Source organism: Nicotiana tabacum, chromosome 22 (genome assembly GCF_000715075.1).
Source record: "Nicotiana tabacum cultivar K326 chromosome 22, ASM71507v2, whole genome shotgun sequence".
In the NCBI taxonomy this organism is placed as follows: domain Eukaryota; kingdom Viridiplantae; phylum Streptophyta; class Magnoliopsida; order Solanales; family Solanaceae; genus Nicotiana; species Nicotiana tabacum.
The window spans coordinates 20,249,897-20,264,286 of NC_134101.1; the positions used below are offsets into that span (position 1 = coordinate 20,249,897).

The 14,390-nt window shown below is 32.4% G+C and overlaps 1 protein-coding gene, 1 long non-coding RNA gene and 1 other non-coding gene across 3 annotated transcripts; 1 reads left to right on the forward strand and 2 right to left on the reverse strand.

The window, feature by feature from the left end:
* Positions 1-314: 314 nt before the first annotated feature.
* Positions 315-2,412, reverse strand: LOC107778254 (uncharacterized). The gene is made up of 2 exons (XR_012705489.1): positions 1,986-2,412; positions 315-920 (listed from the first exon to the last, which is right to left on the reverse strand). It is a non-coding gene; the product is annotated as an uncharacterized LOC107778254 (long non-coding RNA).
* Positions 2,413-4,117: 1,705 nt separating this feature from the next.
* On the forward strand, positions 4,118-4,190 carry TRNAK-CUU (transfer RNA lysine (anticodon CUU)). Its single transcript has one exon. It is a non-coding gene; the product is annotated as a tRNA-Lys (tRNA).
* Positions 4,191-4,710: 520 nt separating this feature from the next.
* Positions 4,711-8,722, reverse strand: LOC107778253 (bidirectional sugar transporter SWEET1). The gene is made up of 7 exons (XM_016598464.2): positions 8,649-8,722; positions 7,127-7,243; positions 6,979-7,015; positions 6,499-6,594; positions 5,536-5,815; positions 5,208-5,327; positions 4,711-5,125 (listed from the first exon to the last, which is right to left on the reverse strand). The coding sequence occupies exons 2-7, from the start codon at positions 7,167-7,169 to the stop codon at positions 4,940-4,942; spliced, it is 762 nt and encodes a 253-aa protein (XP_016453950.2). The 5' UTR covers positions 7,170-7,243; positions 8,649-8,722; the 3' UTR covers positions 4,711-4,939.
* Between the last annotated feature and the right edge of the window lie 5,668 nt (positions 8,723-14,390).

The following is a 14,390-nucleotide window of genomic DNA, read 5'->3' on the forward strand; positions in this document are numbered from 1 at the left end:
GTAAGTGTTCGTAATTGTTTATGTCCCTAATTAATGTTTCATTATTTGATAGCATTCGCTCTTAATTTGCTCCACAAATTAAGCTGCTAACTCCAAAAGAAGAATGAATGGTTTTAGTTCATTTTCACCTTTTAAAGTACTTTCTGTTATTTTAGTTTTCATTGTTCGCAATTAAGAAGTCAAAGTAAATATGGATTTAGAGATTTGGAGTTAGACAAAAATTCCAAAAATTTATTCAGAGAGGATAAAGAGAATTCATTTAAGAAGTGTAAGCTTTTGAAGCAAAATCTCAACAAAACTTATCCAAGATGATATTTCATTGACAAACAAAGTAGAGCTTAAATTTAAATGTAAAGTGTGTACATCTCCAAAGTGAATGCATTTTGCACCAAATTAAACTAATGAAGTAACCAATTAAACTCATCGTGCATCCGTAGCCATTTCGTGCTACTTTATACAATTTGTTAATTACACATGCAAAATTAAAAGCAGAAACAATTACAATAAAAAGAGAAAAAAAATACTATCAAGTGTCAAATTTACGTGAACTTCACCCACAACTGGCCCAAAAGAAAAGTACCTATCCCTTTAGGGGTAGGAAAATCATGATCAATATAGCGAATCAAACACTATGGAATTTGGGTGTGAGTCTTTTGTCGAGTGAAGAATATTATTTGTTGTGATCATGGTTTGCTCGAAATGCTTAAAGCAAGGGGATAAGGTGGCATTTTGGCGAAAAAAACTGCTTAGAATAATCACAATTTATACTAAGAGATCCATGAACTTTGCCAATAGAAGTGAAAGTTTCGCCGCGGCCTTTGCTTTGTCCTTGCAAGATGAATTAATACTACAATTTGGTTTTGGACATAGAAAGAAACTTCGAGATTCCAAATTTAGCAACTTCTCCTCTGGCTTTAAGCCTGTATATATATATTCCCACCATGAAAATAGTTAGTCAAATAGAATATTAATTTCATATAAAAGTTACTTCCATCTTTCAATTTAATTGGAAGAAGTTACTGAACACGAGACATTGCAGCGTACTCCGTATATTTCAGTTTTGAGAACAACATTAGTACACTATCCTATTTACTAAATTAATTAATTATCGGGCATCATTAGGCTTCTTGATGGGAAATTAGGATTTTTTTCACTTTTAGCCCGCGGCAGAAACTATTTATATTCGGTAGTTGAAAAAATATATAAAATTTGTATAATTTTTATATATAACATAATACATAATGTATGTATATACAAAAAATATACATTTTTCGGCTATTATTTAAAGAGCGGTTATACAGTATCATTTTTTCGGGAAATTATGCAGGTTAATGACCGGTATTAGTGCTTGTTTACTTCATAAGTTGAATTTATTACCTATCTCCTAAATAAATTGAAAATTGCCAACTAGCCAAAGCAAATATATAAAACTTTTCCAAAAGAAGAAAATTATAAAAGGAAAGTGAACTCAGATGGCACGAGACAGAAAAAACAAAAATGCCTTAAAATTATTACTTAAACAAAGGACAAATATACTCCTTGGTCTGTTCCAAAATGTTGTCAAACAAAATTAACTTTTATTGATATTTCAAATATAATCTTTTGCTAATTGACTCTTCAAAAAATTATAATTTTTTATCAAATTGACAAGCAAAATAAAATGTGTGAAACGAATTATTACAAAAGGAGTACTGAAAACTTTTTGCGGTGCAATTTTCACAGTTTTGAGAATTGTCTTCATACATACGAAGAACATGGAAAATAGGAAGCCACAAGCCCACAACCATACACTTCAGATCTTTCTCTTTTTTTCTTTTTTTTCTTGTAATAAATAATTTGAAGTCGCAAACTTTTAAAAAAGGAATTTTAATACGGCATTATATGCAAAAATGTGATTTAAAGGGACTAAATTGCACTCAACAAAAGGAAATGACATAAACATTAATATTCCTAGCTCAAAGTTGGGAACAAAACAGAGAACTTACTATCCAAACTAAACTGGGAGTAATGAAGCTTGTAACTCCGAGAATCACGACTGGGCAACAATGGCCGCCGCTTCTCCTTCACGTAAATATCTATCGCAGCCTTTATCAAGTCTCCGACAGTGTTCTCCGGCAACATAACGACATGCACCGGCCCCAAACTGTTTTGTATATGTACATTCAACAACAACTTCGTTAGCTTCTGCTGCTTCTCCTGACCAATTATTGTCACATTTCCAGCCAGGACATCTATGCTGCTGCCTCCGCGCTTTTGTACTGAACATTCTAATATTCTCTGTATCGTTTCAATTTTATCAGATGTTTCCGATAAAACTTTCGAATTTGTATGTACAGCGGCAAGTCTTGGCGGAGCTCTCATTTCTGGTCTGAGGTTTAGAAGATCTCCAATATAATATTACATTCATACTAGGATAAATTTTAATACGCAGCAGTATATATATATGATTGATATATGTTGAGATATCTGTGTTTTTATAGCTAGATATATTACGTAAGATATGGGGAGTTTGTGATAACGATATTTGGCTGACAATTGTGAATGAAATCATTTCAGTTGATGGCGCGGGAAGCTTCTTGGAAATTGCAGGTATCGCTATCTGTTCAAAGTTTTGCTAAATTACCACATACTCCTTAACATTTTGAATTTCTTTGTTCTTTTCCCTTTTTTGTTTGGTCATAATGTTGGCTTACAAATAATTTTGATCACCCAATAAAATTTCAATAAAGTATTGTAGGTTTAATTAGGGATTGATTTGGTGTCATAATTTTCAATAAACATGCAGGACCTACAATTTTCTTCCCTTTAATTCCTTAATATAGACTATGCTGTGTGAAAACCCCCTCAAGAAACATAGTTAATTCTCTGATAGTGACATTAATTAGGAAATCGCAATATGTTTTCTAAGATATTGGGTAAGAGTTTGAATTGAGTTATGTAAGTGTAACGATAGAAAGAAATGTACTTGGTTAAATATATGGAGACATAATCGCAATTTATTACACTATCGTTTTTGCTGGTAATTTAGAACTGGGGGGTGGAGAAATTATCAGGGTATAGCAACTGAAGAGTGGGGAAGAACACAACTGGTGGAAGCTTTAACTGAAAGGGGTAAGGTGGCAATACAAGATCGAATAGTATGCCAATGCAAGGATGTATTTTTTTTTCTTTTCTTATTTTGAAATTTTAATGTTTTTTTTGGTCAAAAAATACGTGTAATACTGAAAACTGAAGATTCTAATACTAGCCACGTATGATGAAATCATTGGGGATAGTGACTAAATGAAAAGTATTCAAGCCATTCTTGAAATTTCGTTAGAGAATCTATGGTGAAAGGAACGCCATTTGTAGAAGTTTAGACTTTAGAATTGTAGTAGTAACACTGGTAGTTTTTTTTTTATTAGACCATGTGTTTATGCGAATTTCTGTGCGTACAACTTAGAAAACATGTCTTATAGTGATATAGTAACTGATTTCTACTTAATACTACCCGAGTAAAAACTGGAGTGGAGAGCTGCTGAGAGATGCAAAAGACCCAACCAATTCCTTAGAAGCGAGAATAACATGTTTTGCCTACTGTATTATAAAAGTATCATGAGAAATTATGTATTGCATATTTTGAAAATATTATAGTAGCATATTATTCTCCTGATAATTAAATACATCAGGCATGTAGAAATTAAGTGGGCATTTGGACATAAGTATTGTAAAATTCCAAAAAAGGGCGGAAATTTTTTTCAGGTGAAAATGGTATTTGAATTAGAGTTGTGTTTGGACATGAATATAGTTTTGGGTTAATTTTGAAGTTTTGTAAGTGATTTGAGTGAAAATTTTAAAAAACAGTTTTTTGGAGTTTTTCAAATTTTCGAAAATTTTCAAAATGTATTTTCAAGTGAAAAATTGAAAATTTATGAATAAACGCTGAATTCGGAAAAAAGTTGAAAAAAAAGAAAAAATTTCTTATGTCCAAACGGGTTCTAGCATGCACCTATTTGTATCTGTTTGCTGATTTATCGGCTAGTTTTATTTGATTATAATCAGTCTTCCTGTGTAATGTTCCAATAGATTAACCTAAAATACGTATCATTATGAAGAAGTTCGAATATGAGGATAAGCTGCCCGTCTAGCTCAGTTGGTAGAGCGCAAGGCTCTTAACCTTGTGGTCGTGGGTTCGAGCCCCACGGTGGGCGTTTTTAAGTTATGTCTCGTTTTTTGAAAACGAAGACCAGCCTGCTAAAGAAAAAGACAATTCAGCCTCACCTTGTCTCGCGTGCTAAGTCCATTTTTATGGCTTTAGAGGTAGCATTCGATCAGACAATTCAGGTTTACTGACGAGAAGGGAAGTAATTTTTACTGAAAGGATGCAAATGCCGAGCTAAGCCAAAATTAAGAAAAGCCTAGTATAACTCTACTCATTTCACAGGCTGTTAATATAACAACTACATTACTTTACATGATTCAGATTCTGTGCAATTGGGACGTCTATATATACTTCTGTGGAGCCTTCTATCACATCTTAAATTTTAGAGTCAGCTCCATGTACTCGTAGGTATTCTTGAGATTAATTAGATTCAGTTTGACACGTTGATTTTAAGCTTTAGTTAAGGTTCTAGTTAGTTTAAAAGCTATTGAATGTTTTGAACATAATTTATGTGAGCAGGAGGAGTGGAATTAGTGACAATTAAATGCTGGATGAGGTCTGATAGAATATTGTACAACGTTATTAATTTTATCTGCTATTGCTTATAATTAATCATAAATACATTTCATTAGGGAATGCAGATATCTCCTGCACCATTCCTGACATGCCTTTATGCTTCTACAGCATTATATATTAGCACTTATCAGAGTGCTTTTAGAATCTAAAATATACAGATTCTGAGCAACAATCCAAGAGTACTTTTGAGCGCCCACGAAACTTGATCCGATCCTGTTAGTTCTAGACTTGCTCATGGTTCGACTGGTTATATTGCTTCTCCTCATAGTGAAGTTTAACATTGCTATGGCCGTTGTCCATCTCCAGAGACACATCAGTTGATTTGTTGGTTAAAACTTTCTTGTCACAGTAAATGGCATACAAGATCAGCTGCACTATTCCTAAAAACAAGCCAACCCCTGTTGAAATCTGCATGCAGTACAAAACATTACCCCATAATTCACTTTTGTATATATGATTTATTTCATATTTCAATAGGAGAGATGCTTACACCAATAAATGGATCCCTCCCAAGCATGGCATAGGTAAACCAACAGGTGCAAGATATGACAACTGCAAATGACAGGAAAAATGGCATGTACTCCACACTCTTTGTCCTGATTACTAGTCTCTGCACCAATAAACTTGAATTGAGTATAAAACCAGGGGGTAGATCCAATATATTCTTCACAAAAATCACTAAAATTTCATTAAATAATTATGCGATGAATCCAATGGTGATCAGAACATAAATACTGAATCCATTAAATTCAAATCTTGAATCTACCTCGTAAAAACATAAAAATTGAAAGTGATAATTAGAAGTTTAAAGAGCTTACTATGATAGACATAGGAGATGCATACATAACGATGGAGAAGATGGTGGCAGCTGTACCACAAAACAGCTTCCTATTTTTCCCATGAAAAACAAGCAAGGAAACAAGCGCTGCGCCAGCAAAAACGAGGAGGACTAAAAGGAGGGTTGCTAAGATTTTTCCCTTCTGTTTATTGGGTGCAAGTGCGAGAAAGATCAGCACGTAAATGAGCTCAATTGTAGCTCCAGCCCCATTTATTGTTGTTACTAGAATATTGTCAGATGTTATAAAAGGCAGACCGTACCTATTCAATTAGTAATAGATTTATCAGTCTATGACCAAACAATTGAGACAATATCATTATGATGAAAAATCCTAATCCATCTTTGTACCTACTTGTTTTTGAAGATTAGACAAATTTATTTCTGTAAATAGATTACCTAATCCAAGGGTTTGAAGGAACTGCACAATTCTTTTGAAAATTTAATTAGACAATGTTTTCCTTTCAATATCATATTCATTTTGGATACCAGTCTTTTGGAAAAGGCAATTGTAGTTGTTATGGATTATCGGCTACTATGCAAGTTCAACATTTTGGATGGTATATAAAGTTGGGTGGAAGCAGCTTATATACTAGGGTTTTAACTGAACTCAAAATTTTCGACACATGATATATATATGTGTGAAAACAATTATTCCTGTCTACTAAATTTCAACAAATATTAAAATCTTAATCTATAATTTCAAAAGTATTGTGTTTAATTCTTAAAGATCATATGGAATCCATCAACTTTTTTTTATAGAAAAAATCCATCAAATTTAAATTGTAAATCTACTCTGTGTGGACAGACAATTTCATCCCAAAACGCGCCAAACATTTAATTGGAATTAGGAAACCGATAAATTATCATTACAATTAATTAAGTTTGGTAAAGAGGCACTTCAAGAACTCAACGGAAAGAGGTTTTTTTTAGTAAAGATAGTTACCATGCAGAAAGCAAGCAGTTGAGAAAGGTCATGACGTAAGGTAAGCCAGAGAACTGTTCCGTCGATCTGTTCTTGATTATCCTCTTGAATGTAAACCTAAATAAAATCAGACAAAAATATATCAAAATAAAATCTTGACCACGTGGAGTTTCAGATATATCCCCTTTAATTGAAATAGAAAAATCGATACACGGACGATCATAAAAGAAAACACCTTATTCTCGTCTTTCCCGAAACTTATAACAATAAGAAGAGAATGTAATTACAAGAGTTTTGCCTCTGTAAGCTGATAATGTATACAATAGTTTTCTTACTCCATAGTATCATGTTAAAAATACATGTGTAAACTAATACTAGTAAAAACTTTATTTATTTTGCCAGTGTGTATATATAAGTTAAATCTCAATATGGACATGACTCTTTACAAGAAGGAGCAATATTTAAGAGTAAAAAAAAGGTCTGAAAAGAGTTCTTGCTCACGTTGGTACCAAGAAGAGAAACAGAGTAGCAGCATTTCCTGTTAGCAGAAAAAAGAGAAGCAATATAATGATAACGAAAACTTAACCAGAACTGAAGAAAAAATAAAAAGAAATAAAATATGGAAATGAAAGTGATCAAACCAACGTACCGAAAATCCCGAAAGTAAATTGTAGAGCGTGAACAACACCCATGTTGTCTTCTACTAAGCGCTAGCTCTCAGTACTACAGAACGTCTGAATTAACCTTCTTCAATATATAGAGGACTCTGCTTTGAATATAAATCCAAATATTTAAAGACACCAAGAATAAATATATTTAAATGGGAAACCCTGACCAATAATCAATCATTCAAAAGAAGACGTTGCATGGGTTTATACTTTATAGGGATGTCATAATCACTCAACTCAAGAAGTAAAGCAATGAAAAAGAAAACGAAGCACTAAAAAATACTCGGATACTAAAAGTGAAGAATTAAAAATGATGATGAAATTACGCGTATAATTAGCATCAAACAATTTTACAGAGAAGGTATTTATAGAGATGGAGAAACATGCACGGTCAGTAATTAACTGGATCTAACAAATTTAGACTGGCAAGTAAAAACTAAGCAAACTTCCCGGATCTTAACGTAACTAAAGAAACTGCTTAACTAATTCTCAACGACCTTTCCCGCTCAATAATTATATCTCATGCAATAATAATTCTTCATTTCTGATTAAAAAAATAAATTAAGGGGTGTTTTAAGGAAAAAAGGTTTTACAATTTATTTATTTATTGCGAAGAATTTCTTTCTGATATGCAATTTAATGTTTTCGATATGTTTAATTAGCTGGACTTCAAATTTTAGTTCTAGTTAATTTGCATCATATATATACACATATGTGTGAATGTTTACTATCCGTGTCACTTCATTTGAATGGATTGTTTTTATTTGTATGTATATGTTTTATATATGGTTGATGCTCTTTAATCATGCTACTAATTGTGGTGGATAAATGGAATTCATTCGTGCTTAACTAGCAGTCTCAAGTTCGAACTCAAGCCCTAGAAATGGAGAAATTTCTGATAAGGAATGTTTTCTTTTTATTGGCCCTATGGGATGCAAATCTGGACTAGTTGCCAGAGGCCTTTTAGATATCATATGGTTATACAAAATAAAGATTTTCATTAATTAAAATTACACCAAAAAAAACAAATTTTATGATATTTTATGTACTTCTTATTTGATTATCAATTAATAATACCCACGTCGACAAATTACTGAAATAGAGAACTATAAGTTTTTTTTCCTCAGCAAATAGAACTGTAAGCCGAACATACGCGCTATTCAGCATAACGAATTCGACTAATCTACCAATTTTCAAGAATTAGAATAATTTTTAGGACTCATCAGGATTTTAAAATAATAAGAGCTGCCACCGCTCATTAGTTTTTGTAAATTGTATATTTTTGTCTGTTTCAAATTTGTTGCTTCAATTATTAATTAATTTTAAATAAAAAGTTTCTGTTATTCAATATGCGAAGTGACCAAAATATTCATGACAATGCAGTAAATAGAAAAATAAGAAATTAGATTAAATATGGTCAATCAATTACTTAAACAGAAAGAAGTAAAATCTTTTAATTACCATTTTTTTTTACTGAAGGGAAAAGGAAAGAACAAGAGTTACCTAGAACTTTATCATTTTACTACTCTTCCCCTGGAAACGCGCCATGTGAGATGTTAGTTGGAATTTGTATAAGCAGAGACAAAGGAATATACATAGGGACTGAGATTTAGGAAGGATTATAAAGGAAAAGAAAACATAAAGGGAATACAAAAGGACAAGAAAAAAAAAAGGTAATGACGGAAAATATACAATATGATATTCGAAAAGAGATTTTGGAATGGATGGGATAAAGAAGAAAAAAGCATATATAGATAAAGGAAAGAGGAAAAGGAGAAGAAAAAGAGGAAATAGGAAAAAAGAAATTGTGGGTCACCAAAAGGCCATCACTTGACTTACAAGTAAATTCTATGTTCTGAGGCCTTAAAAGCCTTCTTTTATCTCAGATGATGAGAGGAAAAATTAAAGAGGGAAAGAAGCGAGCAGGAAAACAAATAGGAGAAAAGGAAAATATAGGAAAATAAATAAAATAAATAAAATAAATAAATCACAACTATGAAAAAAAAGGATAGACAAAAAAATTATTGTAGCTTGCTAGCCCCAAACGTCTAACCTTCAATTGTTTAAGAGTTTTAAGAATTAAATTTAAGTTAGCAACGCTTAGTTCTCATTTATAATAATGCTATAGACACTAACATTATTTTATAAAAAAACTTTTATTAGATATTTATCTGTACCACTGCGCTCAACATAGGATCTAGACGTCTAATACAAATAAAGAGACTTTTTTTAGTTGGAATAAATAAAGGGTTTTCATAATTGCACAAAAGAAGAATGCTGATCCACATCAATCGAATGATTCATCCACTACATTCGGTATTTTCTTATTTCCGTGTAAAACACTGTGGTGACATACATTAACGGGTAGTTGGTACTCGGGATAAAGTGGGAAGAGGTAAGAGATTAAATTTATATCATGTTTGGTTAATGGTATAAATTTATCTTAAAATAAATTTATTTTGGGATAAATTTATACTCCTTCTGTTCTAGTTTATGTGAACTTATTTCCATTTTGGTCTGTTCCAAAAAGAATAACCGCTTTCTAAATTTGGTAATAATTTAGCTTAAACTTACAATTCTACTGAAAAACTTTTATAACCACAAAAATACTCTAGTCCCTTTTTGACTTGTTTAGGACCACAAATTCCATAAATCTTCATTTTTTCTTAAACTCCGTGCCCAATCAAACAAGTTCACATAAATTGGAACGGAGAGAGTACTATCAACTAAACATGGTATAAATTTAATCTCAAACTTAATACTGAATATTTTATCTTATCCCCTCTTATCCCATCAAACTTGAGATTATTTTATCCTACCTCCCACGTGAGATAAAATAGTCCCGGGGACCCCAAAGTTTTCCATATTATTACAGTATTAAAACTGAAATTAGGAACCTCATATGTTTCGGTTGTAGAATAACACCAGCATTGGCGTAGCCACCTATGTCAAGGGTGGTCAAGCGCGCACCCTTCGTCGAAAAATTATATTTCGTATATAAGTTAAATACTATTTTATATGATTATATATTATATTTTGAACACTCTTAATACAATTAAGTGAGACAGTACAACAGTTCAAGGTGTTCGAAGTGACATGTTGTTCACGGGTTCAAAGTTCTAACTATTTTGTTTGCCAAAACTAAACGGAGACCACCATGTGTGGTCTATTTGATTCTTTTTCAATCTAAAAAGTTTCCTAATAAAATAACTCTTAAAATTAAATATTTGTGTAGAAATAAACAACTACATCTTAAAAGTAATTTTTAACTAAAAGTTATTTCTTTATAATTTAAAATATATAAAAATTTCTTTAATAAAGCTCTCTACAAACTACAAATCATCTCTGCTCTCTCTTTACTTTGGTTTTATGCTTACTTTTATTAGTAAAATTACTAATACAACAACAACAACAACAACGACGACGACGACAACAACAACTCAGTGAAATCCCACTAATGGGGTATGAGGAGGGTAGTGTGTATGCAGACCTTACCCCTACCCCGAAAGAGTAGATATGTTATTTCCAAAAGACCCTCAGCTCAAGAAAATAAAAAGACAAAAGGGCAAAAGGAGACAATATTAGTATCACCACAGCAATCATAGGAAAAATAGGAACACCATGAAATCTAGAAGAAAGATGCAAAGCATAGGGAGACAATATTAGTATCACCACAACAATCATAAGAAAAATAGGAACACCATGAAATCCAGACGAAAGATGCAAAGCAAAAACAATAGCTAGTAAATAGGACCTGCACTGAAAATCGAAATAGTAAAACATAACATTGCCACTAGCTATCTTAGACAAAAATCCTACATGGCTAGTCCCACAATGGTACGAAGTAAGGCACGACTCAACTACCTTCTAACCTACAACCCTAATACTCGACCTCCACATCTTCCTATCAAGTGTCATGTCCTCGAAAATCTGGAGTCTCGCCATATCCTACCTGATCACCTCTCCCCAATACTTCTTAGGTCGCCCTCTACCTCTTCTCGTGCCCTTCACAACCAGCCGTGCACATCTCCGTACCGGAGCATCTGGGCTTCTACTCTGAACATGTCCAAACCATCTAAGTCTCGCTTCCCGCATCTTGTCATCAATGGGAGACACGTGCACCTTCTCCCGAATATCATCATTCCTAATCTTATCTATCCTAGTGTGCCTGCACATCCACCGCAACATCCTCATTTCTGCTACTTTCATCTTCTGGATATGTGAGTTGTTAACGGGCCAACACTCAGATTCATACATCATGATGGCCAACACTCAACCCCATACATTAGTAAAATTACTAATGTTATCGTTTATTTTATTTTATTTTAATTTTGATTTATAAAATGATGGTCCTATTAAATATTTTTTATCCATTATATATATATATATGAGGTTATCTACTTGATGAGAAAATAGAAAAACTACAGAGATATTTAGTACTAAGGGCATCTCCAACCTTTATCCCCATTTGGGTCTCCAAAAATGGGAATTTCCCCATTTTGAGGACAACTTACTCCAATTATTTTTCCATTTTCCTCCTCCCTCCCCCAAAAGAGAATATTCTTTTTTATATTCTTCTCTCTCTTCTATATTATATTATTATCTTTCATTTCAATTTTATTTTTTAATTTCCATTAAACAAATTCCATCTTTTATTTTCATTAATTTGTAATTTTCATTAAAAATATTTCATAAATTTTAAATAATATAATTTGCAAGAAATTATTATAGATTAACTAATAATTCAAAAAAAAGTGATATCATGTTTTATATTTGCACCTTTCATTTTTTGTGATGGTTATATCTTTTTCATACAATTATAACTCATAATAAAATTAACTACCAATTTTACATTAAAAAATAGATGCACGATAATTAATTTTTTAAAATTATACGTCAAAGTTAAGATGAAAAATTAATTAGGTAAATATATTATATAAACATAGCTAAGTATATATAAAAAGATAAATTAAATAATAAAAATAATAATATTTTAATAAAGAATAGTAAATGGAGAGATGAATAGTGTGTCTCCAAATTTGGGGAGACACTATTCACTCCCCATTTTGGGGACAAAAAAGGAGGAGGATTGGAGTGAAATTTCTCCATTTTTGTCCCAAAAAATAGGAAAATTCCCATTTTGGGGACAAGATTGGAGTTGCTCTAAAGCATATGTATCTGGATATAATGGTAAATATGAAAAAGAAACATTGTGTTAGATTCAATGAATTTAAGAAAAGTAGCTCTAGTTAAGCCTTTAACACAGTTTAGAAAGTGAAAGGGAAAATGGCAAGAAGTGTAGTAGTAGTATAAGGGAAACAGTTCTCCAATCTTATTGTGTACTACTATATGTTTTCTGTTTTCGTGTATGCATTTGACAAAATAAAACCTCACAAGTAAAACACAATTAATGCAAAAGGCTGACCGCGGCAAGCCGGCAACGACACTCTGTGCATAACTTGAGTTAGAACACAGTACATACACAACAAATCAAATCATACTTAGAGGTTGCCCTTCCCGTAAAGTAAGTAAATCAACTGCTTTAAGTCCCACATTTGTGTGGGTCTATTTTTTGTTACACATACTAAGCTATGTATAAGTTTAAAAAAAGATTATGTGAAGTGAAAAAAGTTTGATTTCTTTCTTGGCAGAATAGCATAGTAGACCATTGTACTTGTTCCGATTTGACATCCCGGTCCTCCTACTTCACTTGTTTTCATCCAAAAACTTTAACTTGATCAAAGTCTATATTTTAAACCCCTCTGATCGTGTGTGTATCTCACTTGCTTGACGTGGATGACACATCATATTCCACGTTATTTTTTATAGGCAAAATACATATAGGGTTGCCTTGTGCTTAGTAATGCACAGATTTCTTCTTCCTTGTCCGTCTCATATCCCTTCTCCCTTCTCTGTCTCACATTTCGTCGATGAATAATTATTTAGGAATTTTTAATTAGGTAGATCATCGCCGCATTGTTTTTAGCAGCGGCTATCAAGACATCGCCGAAGTCAAATATTGGGGGGATGAGAAAGAAGAAGCTAGGTTGGGGATTTCACGACCAGAAAAGGTCAAAATTAGATAAAAACAGAAGAATATAAGTATTGATAGTAGAAATGGCCACTTTTAAGGAATCTTCAGGGATTATTTTTCTTTTTTTTTGAAGGAGGGGGGAGGGGGCATTAGCCCAGCAGATTTGTCCAGCCCTTCATAGTGACTAGATTGGGCATACTTCCCAACGGCACCCGAGTCAGCAAATATTGTGCACAGCTGCTCATAGATAGGGCACTCCTTGGGTTTGCTTGATTCAGGCTTCGGCTGAGCCTGTTTCCATTGAACTGTTAGGAAACTGTGGGGCGAGGGTGTGTGTGTGTGAAAATACAAGCAAATATACAAAAAAAGAGAGAGAAATACCCCAATGTCTTCCCAAAGGTCAAAACCAATGTAGCAAGAATCGTCCAAAGCATCATTTTGATCAGAAGCAGATTTAACAGAAAGAGACAATATCTCTTTGCTTTTTTTTTTTTTATTTTTTATACTTATTTTATCTTTATCTTTTTATTTTATTTTTTTATTCTTATTTTAATATTTTTTTCTCCTTACTTTAATTATTTCTTCTTCAAAATCTTCATATGCACGCTCCTTGTCCGCGTGAATTACACACACTTTGTACAACTCAACCATTTTGTTGCCACATGTGCTTGGTCAACGGTCATAGGAGTTTAAAATATAGACTTTGATCAAGTTAAAGTGTCTGGATAAAAACAAATGAAGTAGGAGGATCGGGATGTCAAACCGGAACAAGTACAATGGTCTACTAGGCTATTCTGCCTTCTTTCTTTAACAAGTATAGAGAAGAAGGATTTGCTACTGCTATGATTTCTGCCACAAAAATTGCACTTGAAATGAATATCGAACCCCATTTTCGTAAGAAATGTATGATATATATGAATTAACAATTTGATGAGAATGTTGATAATAAAATCTCAAAATCTTTCGATGAGTCCTTTGACGTTGATTACTTTATACATAGTAGACAAAGCTATTTTTTTCACTTCAAAATAGATTTGAATAATTCGAAGCATATAAAAATATTTTTGGTTTTCTATTTAGCGGTAAAAATTAAGATCACTAGATGATGAAAATTTGAAAAACTATTGCCTTAACCTTGAATGTTCCTTAAAGCATAATAATCAATTCGATATTGATGGTTTAGATTTATTTTTGAAATTAAAAATATTTAA